Raw genomic sequence first — 17,761 nt, 5'->3', positions numbered from 1 at the left:
TTGCAATTTTTCACGCAGAATAACGGCGCGCAACGGCAGTTTGATACGCAGCAGGCTGTCTCTCTCGCACTCGCAGGCCATGCCGCGGGGACGCGAGAGACACTGAGCGACTAAAGCATGCTAAAGCACTGCTCGGGACCGGCGTGCTGGCGCGGCGTGGAACCAATTTGGGGCCGCGGGATCCGGCCGCCGAGTTGTGAAACTGTTGTTCCTTTTCACCAGGCCGCCGCGCGGCCACCATGCTGCCGGGGGCTGGGAAGGGGAGGCGGAGGGGGTACTGCAGGACCAATCACACGCACACACTCTAGTTCAGAGCAGAGCAGCCGAGAGCAGCATTATGTTCTAAACATGCGGCCCCGCCACGACGGCTTGTCACTTTGCCGTATACGGTTTTTGATTTGCCGTATACGGTTTTTAGTTTGCCGTATACGGTTTTTGATTTGCCGCATACGGTTTTTTGTTTGCCCTATACGGCTTTTGGTCTGCCTCGTCCGGTTTTTGATTTGCCGCATACGGTTTTTTGTTTGCCCTATACGGCTTTTGGTCTGCCTCGTCCGGTTTTTGATTTGCCGCATACGGTTTTTTGTTTGCCCTATACGGCTTTTGGTCTGCCTCGTCCGGTTTTTGATTTACCGCATACGGTTTTTTGTTTGCCGTATACGGCTTTTGGTCTGCCTCGTCCGGTTTTTGATTTGCCGCATACGGTTTTTTGTTTGCCCTATACGGCTTTTGGTCTGCCTCGTCCGGTTTTTGATTTGCCGCATACGGTTTTTTGTTTGCCCTATACGGCTTTTGGTCTGCCTCGTCCGGTTTTTGATTTGCCGCATACGGTTTTTTGTTTGCCCTATACGGCTTTTGGTCTGCCTCGTCCGGTTTTTGATTTGCCGCATACGGTTTTTTGTTTGCCCTATACGGCTTTTGGTCTGCCTCGTCCGGTTTTTGATTTGCCGCATACGGTTTTTTGTTTGCCCTATACGGCTTTTGGTCTGCCTCGTCCGGTTTTTGATTTGCCGCATACGGTTTTTTGTTTGCCCTATACGGCTTTTGGTCTGCCTCGTCCGGTTTTTGATTTGCCGCATACGGTTTTTTGTTTGCCCTATACGGCTTTTGGTCTGCCTCGTCCGGTTTTTGATTTGCCGCATACGGTTTTTTGTTTGCCCTATACGGCTTTTGGTCTGCCTCGTCCGGTTTTTGATTTGCCGCATACGGTTTTTTGTTTGCCCTATACGGCTTTTGGTCTGCCTCGTCCGGTTTTTGATTTGCCGCATACGGTTTTTTGTTTGCCCTATACGGCTTTTGGTCTGCCTCGTCCGGTTTTTGATTTGCCGCATACGGTTTCTTGTTTGCCGTATACGGCTTTTGGTCTGCCTCGTCCGGTTTTTGATTTGCCGCATACGGTTTTTTGTTTGCCCTATACGGCTTTTGGTCTGCCTCGTCCGGTTTTTGATTTGCCGCATACGGTTTTTTGTTTGCCCTATACGGCTTTTGGTCTGCCTCGTCCGGTTTTTGATTTGCCGCATACGGTTTTTTGTTTGCCCTATACGGCTTTTGGTCTGCCTCGTCCGGTTTTTGATTTGCCGCATACGGTTTTGTGTTTGCCCCATACGGCTTTTGGTCTGCCTCGTCCGGTTTTTGATTTGCCGCATACGGTTTTTTGTTTGCCCTATACGGCTTTTGGTCTGCCTCGTCCGGTTTTTGATTTGCCGCATACGGTTTTTTGTTTGCCCTATACGGCTTTTGGTCTGCCTCGTCCGGTTTTTGATTTGCCGCATACGGTTTTTTGTTTGCCGTATACGGCTTTTGGTCTGCCTCGTCCGGTTTTTGATTTGCCGCATACGGTTTTTTGTTTGCCGTATACGGCTTTTGGTCTGCCTCGTCCGGTTTTTGATTTGCCGCATACGGTTTTTTGTTTGCCCTATACGGCTTTTGGTCTGCCTCGTCCGGTTTTTGATTTGCCGCATACGGTTTTTTGTTTGCCCTATACGGCTTTTGGTCTGCCTCGTCCGGTTTTTGATTTGCCGCATACGGTTTTTTGTTTGCCCTATACGGCTTTTGGTCTGCCTCGTCCGGTTTTTGATTTGCCGCATACGGTTTTTTGTTTGCCCTATACGGCTTTTGGTCTGCCTCGTCCGGTTTTTGATTTGCCGCATACGGTTTTTTGTTTGCCGTATACGGCTTTTGGTCTGCCTCGTCCGGTTTTTGATTTGCCGCATACGGTTTTTTGTTTGCCCTATACGGCTTTTGGTCTGCCTCGTCCAGTTTTTGATTTGCTTCATACGGTTTTTTGTTTGCCCTATACGGCTTTTGGTCTGCCTCGTCCGGTTTTTGATTTGCCGCATACGGTTTTTTGTTTGCCCTATACGGCTTTTGGTCTGCCTCGTCCGGTTTTTGATTTGCCGCATACGGTTTTTTGTTTGCCCTATACGGCTTTTGGTCTGCCTCGTCCGGTTTTTGATTTGCCGCATACGGTTTTTTGTTTGCCCTATACGGCTTTTGGTCTGCCTCGTCCGGTTTTTGATTTGCCGCATACGGTTTTTTGTTTGCCCTATACGGCTTTTGGTCTGCCTCGTCCGGTTTTTGATTTGCCGCATACGGTTTTTTGTTTGCCCTATACGGCTTTTGGTCTGCCTCGTCCGGTTTTTGATTTGCCGCATACGGTTTTTTGTTTGCCCTATACGGCTTTTGGTCTGCCTCGTCCGGTTTTTGATTTGCCGCATACGGTTTTTTGTTTGCCCTATACGGCTTTTGGTCTGCCTCGTCCGGTTTTTGATTTGCCGCATACGGTTTTTTGTTTGCCCTATACGGCTTTTGGTCTGCCTCGTCCGGTTTTTGATTTGCCGCATACGGTTTTTTGTTTGCCCTATACGGCTTTTGGTCTGCCTCGTCCGGTTTTTGATTTGCCGCATACGGTTTCTTGTTTGCCCTATACGGCTTTTGGTCTGCCTCGTCCGGTTTTTGATTTGCCGCATACGGTTTTTTGTTTGCCGTATACGGCTTTTGGTCTGCCTCGTCCGGTTTTTGATTTGCCGCATACGGTTTTTTGTTTGCCGTATACGGCTTTTGGTCTGCCTCGTCCGGTTTTTGATTTGCCGCATACGGTTTTTTGTTTGCCCTATACGGCTTTTGGTCTGCCTCGTCCGGTTTTTGATTTGCCGCATACGGTTTTTTGTTTGCCCTATACGGCTTTTGGTCTGCCTCGTCCGGTTTTTGATTTGCCGCATACGGTTTTTTGTTTGCCGTATACAGTTTTTTTTTTTTGTTTTTTGTTTGCCGTATACGGTTTTTTGATTGCCGTATTTTGGAAAAAGGTTGAGAACCGCTGGGCTAGTGGGATGACGGTAATGCGAATGCGGCCCGGGCCAAATGGTGGCTGCCGTGCTATGCCGTGCCGCGCCGTGCCGTGCCGTAGCGTACCGTGGCGTGCCTTCCGTTCACGTGTAATCTTGCTGCTGATGGCGGCCATCAGATCGCCAATAGGACGAACGTCTGTGTAATGACGCTAAAGCGACCCCCCCCCCTCACCCCTCACCCCGCTGAACTGGATCCGCCCCATTGGGAGCGGCGTCCGTGCCTCGAGTCGGGACGGCCGAGACGGGGCGCACCTGTGCCACAGTGTGCCAGCCTGTCTCGCTCGCACCCGGACGCGACGTGGGTGCGAGGGAGACACCGCCCCCACTCAGTCTGCTGGACCGGGCGTGGCGGAGGGGAGGTCCGCGGACCGTGGGCCGGGCCTCCGGGCCTCGCCGTTCACCTGGCAGCGCCGGGCAGCGCCTGCCAGCCTTTATCGCCTTTCCTTGTCCCTGGCAGCAGACACGCGGCACGGCGACCCGCGCAAACACACACAAACACAAACACACACACACTAAAGCACACACACAGACAGGCGCGGCCAAGGAGCGCCGACCTCGTTAGGCCAGACGGGACCAAACAATGGGCAATCGCTAAATGATGTGTCGTCGACGACGCGGCCGCCAGCGCCCCGTCGCGCCGCCACCCTGACGAGAAGCTTGGAGAGCACGACGATGTCGTCGATGACGTATTGGTGGCGTCCCGATTCCCGATTGGGCGCGGGTCGAGTCGAGGGCCCGTCCGTGAGGCTGACTTCGTGGGAGGAGGCGGCGGCGCGGAGGACCGACAATGCCGGCCAAGCGGACAAGGAGGCAGCACGGCGCAGCACGGCTTCCAAACGATACTTGCTGGCTCATGAATATTATTGAGTAGCTGCCCGAGGCCGGGGAGGGGCCCGGCCCGGCCCGGCCCGGCTCGCTTCTTTCTCGGCCCCTTATCTCTCGATCGGTGGAGAGCCGGCCCTGGAGAGCCGGCCCTGAAGAGGGAGCCGTGCTCACAACAGGCACAAACGCCGCCACCCGACCCACCTCGCGAGCACTGAGCAGGCCGCGCGGTGCGTCCAGGCCGGTGTACTTTGCCATCGACAAGCACACGGCGCGGCGCGGGGCGGGCAAAGCAAAGAAAAGGAAGAACAGAAAATATAGTGCGCCTCGGGCGGCCTCGGGCGGCCTCGGGCCCCGTGTGGGGTAGTGTGGGGTGGGCGAGTGACGCCGAGTCGCACGGCTGGCTTGCGGGGCTTGCGGCGAGAGCAAAGTCTTGCGAGTGCGTCCTTGTTGATGTTTACCCTGTTGTAGAGAGACCAAACGAGCGGACTTGGCTGTCCGTTTGTCCGGAAACAAACGAAGGTGCGAGCTTCGGCTCGTTCGGCTCCGTTTCGTGCCGAGCCGGGCGGGCGGACACGGCAAAGCTCGCCAGGCTCGGACGCCGAAGCGACCCGAAGAGCGGCCGACGGGTCGCTCGGAGCCGAACGACAGCCGCTAGATTGAACCTTTGACTACCAGAGGGCAGCACCTGTCGGGATGGTTTGTGACAGCTGCTGGGCGAGGGGTGAGGCGGGGGTCTCTATTGGACTGCTTCCGAAAAAAGCGGGTGTCGATCCGGAAACAGAGGTTTCAACGAGCGTTCGGTGACGAGTTCGGGTATCTTCGGCAGCCGAAAAATGCTTCGGCTCGCAACACATGCCGAAAGCCGCCGACAGCAGTGTCCGCTCATTTGGTCTCTCTACCCTGTTGTTGCTTTTGTTTCCGCTGCTTCAAGTGCTCTCTCTCTCTCCCTCTGCTGCAGCTGCGCGCCCACTGCGCGTACCCGTGCCGCTGCCCCCCGGAGCCGCCCGCCTGCCGGCCCGGCGTGGGGCTGGTGCGCGACGGCTGCGGCTGCTGCCTGCTGTGTGCGGGCCAGCGCGGCGACCCCTGCGACGGCGCCCGGCTCTGCGACGAGGCCCGCGGCGTGGTGTGCCAGTACGCCGGCAGCGCGCCCACCGGCACCTGCAGAGGTGAGTAACTTACGCAGTCGCTCTGTCTCTCTCGCACTCCGACGGGACGCCCTGTGAGTGCGGGAGAGACAGAGCGCCACTCTTTCGGAGTCAGCCGGCAGCGCCCCGTCCACGCGGATCGCGAGCACTCGGCGTCTGCGCGCCCCCTGCCCCCTGCGGCCTGTTCCTGTTGGGCAGGCCGCCAGCGATGCAGGCAACCAGGCGGCACTAGTGCTGCGAAATCCGTACTGGTTTCTTAATCCCACACGATTTTTAAAATTTATTTTTCAGTCAGCTTAGTTTTTGTTGAATTGCAGCGCAGCCACCCCCACCCCCCTTTTTATGACCCAAACTTTTTAAAGTTTCGTCAGAAAAGCAGACTCTGGCTTAGAAAAAAACTTGTGCAACTTGTCTTAGTTTTTTGCCTGTTGACTGTCCTGAGAGGCACACATAGGCCTGCGCGTCGCCGGTGCGTTGCTCAGGTCCGCCCTGCAGCACTTCTCGATAAGGAAAACCAATTTTGACAGGGATTGCGTCGTAAATCCGGGCGCGGCGGGGCTGGGCGGGGCGGGTTCCGGATTGGTCGGGGTGGCGGAGGGGCTGTATCGCACAAACGGGGAGTAAGCCTCTCTCTGTCACCGTGCCAAACTGCAGCGAGACGAGGCTAGAGGCTACGAGGCTACGTGCCGTCTGGAGAGTCTGGACTCGGGGGCCTGGGGCTCGCCTCGCCTCGCCTCGCCTCGCCTCGCCTCGCCTCGCCGCCGTCCTGGTGGTCCCGGCAGGGTTTACTGGCGCTACGCCGGCCCATCCTTTCTTGTCAGCCCCTCTCCCTGCCCCTCTCCCTGCCCCCTCGCCTTGCAGTCCGCTGACTGCCACACCACGGCCTTGAGACGCGACTACTGCGCTAAATTTTTCCATCGAGAGGACGCGGCTATTCATCAATCGAGTTCACTTCCACCGGACAGCCGAAGGGCCGCGGGGCGAAGGCAGGCCGATCGCGAACGGTGGCCCCGTCGCTCTGTCTCTCTCGCGGCCTTGCGTGGTGCGCCCTGGTGCGAGAGAGACAGAAGGCGGGCACTGTTCGGAATCAACATAGGGCCAGGCGGCCTGGCGGCCACTGCTTGCTGCTCTGCCTGCTGTCCGTTTTTCATCGAGCCGGTCTGTCTGTCTGTCTGCTGTCCGCCCGCCGGCTGTTCATCTGTCCACTGCGCAGTGGCGCCACAGGCCACTCCATCCATCTTGCGTGCAATTGGTCGGTCGCTGGCGTTGCTGCGGACACGCGGCCGGACGGACAGCGGCGGCCTCCCCGCCTCCTCCCTTCCTCGCCCGCATGCCCTCCGCGAAACGCACTGGCCGTCGGCAAACCGCCTTGAGTCGAATCGGGGTTCTGTTCCCGATGACAGGGACATTGTGAGGCGGCACGGCAGCAAGCGCAGCCCTCGCTGAGACTGACGGCGAGCGGCGAGCGCCCGACAGCGCCGGGGTAGGCCACGCGCCGCGCAGCGCTGTCCGGCGGGCAGGCATCGCCTCGTCGTCGGGCGCTCGCCGCGCACCGCGCGCCGACCGGGCCAAATTTCATCGGCCGAAAAATAATTTCTTCACTTCTTTTGTCTGAACTGTTTTGTTGTACGACCTCCGTTCTGTCCAGCAGGGTCGGTGGACCAGGTTGTGTGCGGGTACTGGCAGTGGGTCAGCCACGGACAAGCGATACACCCTCCGTTGTCGCGCCGTGGTCCCTGTAGTGTGTAGTGGCGCGGCGCTGGCTTTACCGGCTTTGCCTCGACGGAGTGAAAGCGGAGTGAGGGGTTGCCGCCGACACACCGCGAGCCGCGCCGCGCCCGCAGGTATTGCAGTGCAGTGCACCTGTTGCAGCGCCACTGTTTAACTTGCCGCGCTACGCTTTCGCTCCGCGTGCTTCGCTCACGTCGCGCGGCGCGTCTCGGCGCCGCGGGGCCCTCCGAAGGAAGGAGCGGGAAAAAGTGAATTGCCATGCTTGCCGGCGAAGTGGCAGCCAGCCGCGCATCGTATTTGCATATGCCTGGGGCCCTCCGGGGCACTCCGGGGCGGGGGGCTCCAGACTCCAATTGAAACACTTTAGGCCGAAGGGGCTCACCGTCACGCGTCGGCCGAATGCCTTGCCCCGGTGCAGGGCGCCTCGCAGGTGCGGCGTCGTGTTGTTGGACGGCTTCTGTTTGACGGGGACTTTAATTGCTCGACCTGCCGGCCTGCCGCACGGCGGGGCGAGGCGGAGGGGCCACCTGGCGGCGTATCACTCAGCGAGCGGACTCATATCGCGCAGCGCGCAGCCCAGGGCGGCCGGCGTGTCGCTGAGGGTACGCCCCGCCCCGCCCCGCCCCGCCCCGCTTCATCTGCATGCATGGCGCCCCCGGGCTGTATCTCCGGCTCATATAAACGAATATTGCTATTGCAGCTTACGCACGTGTGCTGCCTCTGTTGATGCTGCTGATGTTGCTGTTGTTGGAACTGAACTGGCGCGCGGAGAACTCTGCCAAGAGCCCGCGGTACACGCAGGAGGAGTGCGAATTATGAAAACCGCGAGATGTTTTTTGACCCATTTTCTTACCTTACCATGAATAATTTTTCGGCATGGCTATCGATTTCGGCTAAGCAGTTCTCGGAGGGGATTGAAAGCCTGCACTCTGGTCCAGCTGCGCAGCGCAGTGCCCCGCGCTTGCCGCCCGCCCCGCCGCGTCCAGGTCGGTGCAGAGGCGGCCCCCCACCTGGCCCTGCCCTGACCTGGCCGCCCTGGCCGCCCCGGACGTCTCAAAGACTTTCCAATTCTGTCAGCGCGGTTCCGCCGGGCCATGGCCGGGCTCCGTGCCGCCAAACTTAGCCAATTAAAAAGCCGCGTCGCCGCGACGGCCCGGACCATCGACCTCTGGGAGTGGAGCCCCGATCCGACGTCCGCCGTCCGCGCTGATGAAGCGCTTTTCGGCGGAGCGAAAATAACGCCGAGATGCCGGGCAGGCCGTCCGGGCCGTCCAGGCCTCGTGCATATTGGATGGATGCGTCCACGCATACACAACAACGCGAATAAAACGAACGGGCGGGCGGCACTGCCGGCACTGCCGGGACGGCGCGGCCGAGGAGCGGCGTTTTATGCAGAGCGGGCGGAGCGGGCAGTCGGCCGCCGAGCCGCCCGGGGCCTTGCTTTCCCACGGCCGCGCCGCGCCGCGTCACCCGCAGCCCCTCATTTCGGGATAAAGCCGGGGCCAGCAAGACGCCGTGCCGGGCGGCGTGCCGGGCGGCGTGCCGGGCGGCGTGCCGGGCGGCGTGCCGGGCGGCGTGCCGGGCGGCGTGCCGGGCGGCGTGCCGGGCGGCGTGCCGGGCGGCGTGCCGGGCGGCGTGCCGGGCGGCGTGCCGGGCGGCGTGCCGGGCGGCGTGCCCGGGGCCGGCGTGCCGGGCGGCGTGCCGGGCGGCGTGCCGGGCGGCGTGCCGGGCGGCGTGCCGGGCGGCGTGCCGGGCGGCGTGCCGGGCGGCGTGCCGGGCGGCGTGCGGCGGCGGCGGGGGGCGTGCCGGGCGGCGTGCCGGGCGGCGTGCCGGGCGGCGTGCCGGGCGGCGTGGCGGGTGCCGGGCGGCGTGCCGGGCGGCGTGCCGGGCGGCGTGCCGGGCGGCGTGGGGGCCGGGCGGCGTGCCGGGCGGCGTGCCGGGCGGCGTGCCGGGCGGCGTGCCGGGCGGCGTGCCGGGCGGCGTGCCGGGCGGCGTGCCGGGCGGCGTGCCGGGCGGCGTGCCGGGCGGCGTGCCGGGCGGCGTGCCGGGCGGCGTGCCGGGCGGCGTGCCGGGCGGCGTGCCGGGCGGCGTGCCGGGCGGCGTGCCGGGCGGCGTGCCGGGCGGCGTGCCGGGCGGCGTGCCGGGCGGCGTGCCGGGCGGCGTGCCGGGCGGCGTGCCGGGCGGCGTGCCGGGCGGCGTGCCGGGCGGCGTGCCGGGCGGCGTGCCGGGCGGCGTGCCGGGCGGCGTGCCGGGCGGCGTGCCGGGCGGCGTGCCGGGCGGCGTGCCGGGCGGCGTGCCGGGCGGCGTGCCGGGCGGCGTGCCGGGCGGCGTGCCGGGCGGCGTGCCGGGCGGCGTCCCCGGGCCGGCGCGTGCCGGGCGGCGTGCCGGGCGGCGTGCCGGGCGGCGTGCGGGCGGCGTGCCGGGCGGCGTGCCGGGCGGCGTGCCGGGCGGCGTGCCGGGCGGCGTGCCGGGCGGCGTGCCGGGCGGCGTGCCGGGCGGCGTGCCGGGCGGCGTGCGGGCGGCGTGCCGGGCGGCGTGCCGGGCGGCGTGCCGGGCGGCGTGCCGGGCGGCGTGCCGGGCGGCGTGCCGGGCGGCGTGCCGGGCGGCGTGGGCGCGGGTGCCGGGCGGCGTGCCGGGCGGCGTGCCGGGCGGCGTGCCGGGCGGCGTGCCGGGCGGCGTGCCGGGCGGCGTGGCGGCGGGCGGCGTGCCGGGCGGCGTGCCGGGCGGCGTGGCCGGGCGGCGTGCCGGGCGGCGTGCCGGGGCGGCGTGCCGGGCGGCGTGCCGGGCGGCGGCCGGGCGGCGTGCCGGGCGGCGTGCCGGGCGGCGTGCCGGGCGGCGTGCCGGGCGGCGTGCCGGGCGGCGTGCGGGCCGGGGCGGCGTGCCGGGCGGCGTGGCGGCGGGCGTGCCGGGCGGCGTGCCGGGCGGCGTGCCGGGCGGCGTGCCGGGCGGCGTGCCGGGCGGCGTGCCGGGCGGCGTGCCGGGCGGCGTGCCGGGCGGCGTGCCGGGCGGCGTGCCGGGCGGCGTGCCGGGCGGCGTGCGGCGGCGTGCCGGGCGGCGTGCCGGGCGGCGTGCCGGGCGGCGTGCCGGGCGGCGTGCCGGGCGGCGTGCGGCGTGCCGGCGGCGTGCCGGGCGGCGTGCCGGGCGGCGTGCCGGGCGGCGTGCCGGGCGGCGTGCCGGGCGGCGTGCCGGGCGGCGTGCCGGGCGGCGTGCCGGGCGGCGTGCCGGGCGGCGTGCCGGGCGGCGTGCCGGGCGGCGTGCCGGGCGGCGTGCCGGGCGGCGTGCCGGGCGGCGTGCCGGGCGGCGTGCCGGGCGGCGTGCCGGGCGGCGTGCCGGGCGGCGTGCCGGGCGGCGTGCCGGGCGGCGTGCCGGGCGGCGTGCCGGGCGGCGTGCCGGGCGGCGTGCCGGGCGGCGTGCCGGGCGGCGTGCCGGGCGGCGTGCCGGGCGGCGTGCCGGGCGGCGTGCCGGGCGGCGTGCCGGGCGGCGTGCCGGGCGGCGCGCGCTGTGCAGTAGAGACCTAGAGACTGACGGAGAAGCGCGGGCGCCGATAAGCGCACCAACAGTTTCTCATACTCCTCGCGCGCGGCCGGAGAGCTGTCTCATATTCCAGACAAAATGGCGGCGCACGCACTTAACGGCTAGAGAAGGTTTTTCGGTCACAGCTTCCAAACCGTTCTAGATAGAGGGGTATAGTAAGCGAGCCGATTGTAGGTCTCTGTACAAGCTACAATCGGCTCGCTTACTGTACCACTCTAACTTGAACGGTTTTCGAGCTGTGGCCGAAAAACTGTTCCGGTTGTCTGCTGCGCTCCGCCTCGCCCCACCTTACCGCACCGCTCTCCGCTCCGCTCCCTGTCCCCTCCCCGCTCCCCTCTGGGCCGGGCCAGACAAAATGGCCGCCAGCGCGCGACGGCGCCCGCGCTTCTCCGTCAGTCTCTAGGTCTCTACTGTGCAGTCCGCGGAGGCCCATATCGCCGACAGTCGCGCCGCGGGGACGGCCGGGACCGAGGCCGGGACGCTCCCAGCCCGCCGCCACCGCACTGTGAGTCTAATAAAAGAAACGAAGTGCCATGTGTACGTCTGTCGTGGCGCTGCGTGCTGCCCGCTGTACGCTGTATCTGTGTGCGGGACATTCATACAGCCGCGGGCCTGGCGGCACAGATGTGGCGCGGTGCGGCGTGGCGTGGCGCAGGGCGGAGCATTTATTATTTTTACGACGCGCCGGCATCATTCCCATATCCGCGAGCGACATCAAAGAAAAGTAATTAATTTTTTTTCCGCCATCCGCCCGGAAAATCTCGAGCCCGGAGTACATATGCGGCATGGGGGTGTGTGAATGCGACTCTGTGCCAGTGTGTGTGCGTGTGTGTGATGCATGAGCGTGTGTGCGCGTCTTCGTTTGTACGAGTGCGGTGGGTACGCGGTGTGCAGTGGCTCAGACCCCTCTTCGGCCCTTCGGGTCGCTGTGGGGCCGGGCGAGGCCGGGCCAGACTGGGCCGGCGGGGCGGTGCCCCTGTCCCCCGGTCCCCTGTTGACTTGCGGTCCTCATAAGTCTCTTCCACGCTCGGCGGGGCGTGAAGTGGCGCGGCCTGTGTGTGTGTGTGTGGGGGGGGGGGTGAACGATTGCCCCCTTTGTGCGCTGCAGTGCATTGGCCGCGCACCGCGTCGCATCTTCCCCGCCTCCAAGCGAGCCAGGAGGCTGCGTGCCGTTCCGCCGCTCCGCCGCTTGGCAGTGTACCGCCATCGGCAGCCGCGAGCACGGCGGCGGGGAGGAAGGTATTTACCATTCGGCCTCGCCAGAGAGTCAATACACTGTGTATGTTTACCGCAAATAGGGGCTTGCGCTGCCCGCCGCGCCGCCCCGCCCTGGCCCCGCCGCCGCGTCTGTCCGCCGGTACGGACTGTGGCGACGCTGGCGCAGCAGCGGAGCGGCTCATGAAGCCCCTCTTTCTGTACCGTGTCCCTCCCCCATTTCGTTTGCTCTCGCCTCGTACGGACAAACCATCAGTCTTTTCCTCCGCCCCCTCCCCCCTCTCGCTGTCTCTCTCCCTCTGCCCACTTTGGTGGCCGTCGCCGTGTTTCATAAGGAACGAACGTGAATTAAGGTCGTCGCCTCCCTCGGCTCAGGTCCACCTTAATTCCTCGACAGATAAGGCTGGCTGGCTGGATGGATGAATGTCGCAGAGTTTCTTTTCCTTTTTCTACTCTCCCTCTGCGCCATTCCCACGCGGACACGCCCTGCCGTATTTTTTTTACCCGCCTTATCTTGGGCCTATTGATCTTCTGGCGGTTATGCTGGTCCTGCAGCTCGTCGAGACACGGCCTCCCTGTAGTCTGATTCCGGACAGCGCTTTCGTCGCGCTGCCTCTGTCGACGGAGTGGGGCGTCACGTGAGTGCGAGTGAGACAGAGCGACCCGTGCAGCGCCCTGCTGCCCTGCTCGGCGGGCCTTGTCAGCCCACGCGGTGCGTGCGCCACACTGTAGGCCGCCGGGCCGGGCCGGGCCGTGGGTGCGAGTGAGACAACAGACCGTGTTTGGACGTTTGCTAATGGCGACCGCAACCGGACGGGCCGACGCTCCAGCCCGACCGGCGGCTTCCTTTCTCTCTCGCGCCCCTCCGCAACGCAACGCCGCTCGAGTCCAGAGAAAGAGAGACGACAGAGCCCGCAGTCCGGGGCTCCGTTCGCCAGACGCGACAACTAATTGAAAAGGCTTTGCGACGCGGGCCGCGGCCGATGCCTGCCCTGCCCGCCTGCCTGCCGGTTATTAATTGCCCCAGCGTGAGGAATGCGTGGCAGTTTGCCGTGGCGGGGGAGGGGGAGGGGGGGAAGGCCCGCGCGCCGCGGCCCGGCACGGCACGGCCTCTTAGATGTGGCCCAGCCAACCTGTGGCATTATAGCCGCTATTAGCCGAATGATGGAGCACTGCAGCACGGCGGCACCCACCCCTCCAAGTTCCTTTCATTTATCCCCGCGAATTTCATTACGTGGACGTGTGTTGCCATATTTCCGGCGCCCCTCCTCGCCGTCTCGTTTCGACACTGGCTTGGCCGGAGCGGCCGCAGGCTAGCCTAGGTGGCGGCGTGGCGGCGTGGCGGCGGGGTTTCCACTTTGGCGAGCAGGCGGTGGCTGGTGGCCTGTGTGCTCCACCGCGCTGCCGCCCCGCCAGACTGGCGCGCGCTCCGGGCGACTCCGGGGGCGGCGGGGCGGCCTCTGGAACAAGAAGAAACACGCCTGGCATGCCTGACAAAGTGGTTGCGGTGGCGCTGGGCGGCCCGGCCCGCCCGGGTCGTGGAGAATGAGAAGAACCGGGGCGCCGTCTGGTCAGCGCCGTCAGAGCGCCCCGCCCCGCCCCGCCCCGCCCCGCCCCGCCCCGCCCCGCCCCGCCCGCCCCGCCCCGCCCCGCCACTCGCATTCCGGCAGCGCCGAGGCAAAACACACTGGAGGCAGATATGGCTCGTATGACAAGTCGCACCGCTACCGCGCCACTGCTGCCACTGCCGCCGGCTGCAGCGACGACCCCGCAATGTAATTTCCCGAGTGGAGGCGGCGGTCCCCAGCGGGCCGCCCGTCAAAGAGCATAAGCCTGGTCAGGACGTCCCCCCTTTCGAAACGGAATCAATATATTTGTGGCCAAAGCGTCTCGGGTCTCGTTCTCCGGGAAACTTTGCAAGCCGCAGCGGCGCGGCGTGGCGCCATGACCGTCGCTTCATGTATTTTTCATCCCGAGGTGGCGTGGCGCGGCGCTCCCCGGGCCCTCCGGCCTGGAGTCCCAGGTCCCCAAGAGCCGCATCCATCCGTATAGAGAGACGGAGTGTGAGAAATTGGTACACATGTCGGACGGGCCCTGCCAGGCCCTGCCCGGCGACGCGTTGGGGTTAGGGTTGGGTTGGGGTTGGTTGGGGTTGGGGTTGGGGTTGGGCCGCCGCGCACGGTCGTCGAGTTGTTCCTTGAAGAGTCCCCTCAAGGACGCGGCAACCCTTTGGCGGTCCCGACGGGGCTGCCGCGGGGCTGCCGCTCGTAGGGCCTAAATGCCTTCTTAACCTGGAGAGCGGCCTGGCGGCCCTGGCGGCCCCCAACCACGGCACGAGGCACGGTGCATCATGAATAGGGGATCAGGCCTGGGGCGGGGCGCGGGGCGGCCTCGGCGTCCTCGGCCTGCAGCGCTGGCCCAAAGGGGCCGGGACGCCGGGGAAGGCGACGTCGGCGGCGGGGCCTTGGCGGGGCCACGGCAGGACGTACAGTGTGGGACAGTGCCGCCCGGCCGTGACGAGCCATGAATCAGAGCCCTGATCACCCGATCACCACCAGCAGGGAAGGGGAAGGGGCGCACATCTAAAGGCCGGGGGGGGGGGTGCAGGAAGACCCCCATGACAATGAAGTGGGCCCCTCCTGGGGCTTTGGGACCGGCTGGGGCTGGGAGTGCGCGGGAAGGGGCCTGGCGGCTCGGCGGCCCGGCTGTCGGGGCGAGAGTCGCCTCAAAGTCGGCCAAAGGGGAGCGGGCCAGGTACACCGAGGTAGACGCACAGAGACGCAGCCGTGCCGGCTTCGGTGTGACTTGGCACTTGGCGCGCTGTGAGTCCTGTAAAGGTGCTGACTGCCCTGTGGTTTCTTCGTCTGTTGCAGCCATCAAGGGCAGGCCCTGCTACGTGGAGAACGAGACCTACGACAATGGCGAGACCTTCATGCTGGACTGCCGCACTCAATGCACGTGTCAGGTGAGTCCCGCCGCCCCCGAGTGCGAGAGAGAAGGCTGTCGGATTCGTGGAACCGGGCGGCTGGCGTGTCTATTCTGGGACCGTGACGCGGCGCGACTTACGCCCACGCTTGCCCTTGCCACGCCACTGCCATAGCTTCCCCACCACACTCGTTAATGGCCCCAGAGAGCTCGAGGATTCGGAGGATTCAGAGCAAACTGAACAAAACTGTCGGCCACTCTGCCTCTGATATTTTATTTAGTCGGCCGCCCCGCCATCAGCGAGCTGAGTGGCGTTGCGGGCCTGGCCGGCCGGTCCAGGGGCGTGTCGCACGGAGGGAGGGGGCGCCGCACCTCTCTCAGGCCGGACAGGCCGGACTGGCTGCTGGACTGCGTCACGCATGCAGTGCCTCTCCAGTGCCTCTCCTCCAGTGCCGTTGCGCGTCTTCCTCTGTGTGTGTATGTGTGGCAGTTTAACTTCCGGCTGGCTCGGCCGGCCAGAAAGTCACTCCGCTCCGGCCGGGCCCTGCTGCTCAGCCGCCATTCATATGGGCCGTCGTCTTCCTCGCCTCGTTTTCTTCTTGTTTTTGTTTTTCTTTTTCTCCTCGGCAGCCACCCTTGTTGTTTATGAATTATACAGTCGGAGACGAGGACGAGGTCGCGCGCCGAGATGAATTTGCAAAGCAGCACGGGGTGATTAGGGCCGGACCAGCGGCAAGGCGGGGCGGGGCGGGGCGGGGCGGGGCGGGCAGCGGAAAGGGCGCTCCAGTCTGAGATCCGTAATTACATAATTGGCCCCGACGGGTAGGTACTAGACGAGCTGGAGCAGGGCTCTCGCTGCGTCGCGGCCCTGCGGTGCCCGTCGTGCCCTGTGGTGAATGGCAAATTGAACCGGGTGGAGTGGGGCTGGGCGGGGCGGGTGCAACTACTTGCCCTCGCCCCACCTGACGTGCAGCACCGCTCTAAAGCGACCCAGTGGCGCGGCGGCGGCGCGCGTGTCGACGAACACAGCGTTTACCAGATGTCAGAGGGATGAGACCTGAACACGCCGCACGGCACGGCACGGACAGGGACACGCCACGGACACGCCACGGACACGGCACGGACACGGCACGTGAACACGCCGCCAACGGCCGCAACGGCCTTGCCCTGGGTGGCGTGTGTGAAGCCCCGCAGAGTTGCTACTCCATGTATCACGTCCCGCTCACGGCCCCCACCGCCACGCACACACACACACACACGCACACATGAGCAGGCGTCTGCGCGCGCTCACACACGCACACACGCAGCGCTCCCAGTCGAGGCGAGAACACGGTCTGCGTTGACCTTTGGACCTTTCCTCCATCACTCTGGCGGCCTCTCAATCCCACCCCGCCCCGCCCCACCCCGCCCCACCCCACCCCGCCCCGCCTGCTAATAAACATCCGGCCCAGCGAGACAAATGGCGGCCATTGGGGCGGTGCGCGCTGCGCCGCAGGGCTGGCGCGCCTTTGGGCTTTTGGCTGGCCTGGCCTGGCCCGGCCTGGTGGGAGGGTGGATCTGCGGATTCGCCCCGCCTTGAGTGGCGCGGAGGGGGTGGGGGACGGCTTAGTTCGAGATGACAGCGACATGACGTCTTTAATCTTAATCCGCGCCCCGAGGAATGCACCGACACCGCGGCCGCAAACCAGTCCTGTCGCGTCGTCGGGGCGGCGTGGTGGTGGCGGTGGCGGCGCGGCGGGCCAAAGTTTGGACGGGAAGTGCGGGGCGGCAGTGACGGCGAGGCCAACAGCGAGGAGATACTTTGACGGGGGAGAAAGGGTCAGGCCTGTTAATTAAAAGTGTAGCGGCAGCCTGTCTGAACGCCCTGCTTCTGCTCCTCCTTTCCAGAACGGCACCTACGCGTGCGCCAGCCTGTGCCCCCAGGAGAGCATCTCGCCGCGGGGCTTCTCGTGCCCGCACCCACGCCTCGTGGAGCTGCCCGGCCAGTGCTGCCGCGAGTGGATGTGCGACAGCGACGCAGGTTCGTGGGTTCGACTACCAGCCTCGCGGCTTTCCCCGTGTGTCCATCTTTTGCCAATGTCTGTCTGTATCGTTTTGCAGTGGAGCGGCCCCCGCAGTGCCCCCACCTGGCGCTGGCGTGGTCGCCGTGCTCCCGGACGTGCGGCACGGGGCTGTCCGTGCGCGTGTCCAACCAGAACCCGGGCTGCGCGCCACTGAACCAGACGCGGCCGTGCCAGCTGCGGCCGTGCGTGCAGCCCCAGGAAGAGCGGCGCCCGCCGCACGCCAAGATCCGGGTACGTACTGCATGCTCCGTCTCTCTCGCACTCGCGGGGCCTGCAGGGCCGCGAGAGAGACGGAGCGACAGAGCTCTGTTCGGAATCAGCCGGCAGTGGCTAACGGCTAACCGCTCCTCCGTTCTCCGTTCCGCAGCGGGGCCACAACTGCAAGGCGACGCTGCGCGCCCCCAGGCCCGTGCGCCTGCGGCTCGGCCGCTGCCTCTCCAAGCGGCGCTTCCACCCCAAGCACTGCGGGGCGTGCCAGGAGCGCGGGCTGTGCTGCGCGCCCAGGCTGTCGTCCAGCATCAAGGTACGGTACAGGTGCAGTGTGCAGGCCCGGCCAGCACGGGCATAGCGCCTGCGAGAAGCAGGGTGGGCAAGCCGGCCGCACGCGTGCGCGGCAGGCTGCCTGCGCCCGTTCCGCGGGCGGCGTCTGGCCGTGGCTGCCGTGGCTGCTTCGGCTGCCGTGGCGCCGCCAAGCCGCCAAGTTGGAGGCGACGCGGAATCGCCCTCTGCGGCGCCGTGCTCACTAGTTTCAATCCCCCAGGTGGAGTTCGAGTGTGACGGCGAGGCCCCGGCGGACCCGGAGGCCGTCGCCGAGCTGGGCGTCGACATGTGGGTGGAGGAGAACACCGCCGTCACCACGCCGCACCCCGCCAGCACCGTGCTGGTGCGAGACAACCTCGTGGACGCGGTGAGCAGCGCAGTTCGAAGGTGAGCAACGCAGTGCGAAAGGATCGTTCTGACGGCGTTTCTGTGT

At 65.5% G+C, this 17,761-nt stretch overlaps 1 protein-coding gene across 1 annotated transcript in view; it reads left to right on the top strand.

Moving 5' to 3' along the window:
* LOC117653063 (CCN family member 1) overlaps positions 1–17,761 on the top strand; it is a 76,654-nt gene that overhangs the window by 57,567 nt on the left and 1,326 nt on the right. The window contains exons 5-10 of the mRNA XM_034398425.1: positions 5,134–5,341; positions 14,674–14,765; positions 16,613–16,745; positions 16,826–17,019; positions 17,156–17,311; positions 17,549–17,695. Coding sequence (XP_034254316.1) covers positions 5,134–5,341; positions 14,674–14,765; positions 16,613–16,745; positions 16,826–17,019; positions 17,156–17,311; positions 17,549–17,695 — 930 coding nt within the window. The remainder of the gene's footprint in view (positions 1–5,133; positions 5,342–14,673; positions 14,766–16,612; positions 16,746–16,825; positions 17,020–17,155; positions 17,312–17,548; positions 17,696–17,761) is intronic.

Source organism: Thrips palmi, unplaced genomic scaffold (genome assembly GCF_012932325.1).
Source record: "Thrips palmi isolate BJ-2018 unplaced genomic scaffold, TpBJ-2018v1 HiC_scaffold_8, whole genome shotgun sequence".
NCBI classification, from domain to species: domain Eukaryota; kingdom Metazoa; phylum Arthropoda; class Insecta; order Thysanoptera; family Thripidae; genus Thrips; species Thrips palmi.
The sequence above is the reverse complement of the archived record's forward strand: the minus strand, read 5'-3'. Positions and strand labels throughout refer to the sequence as shown.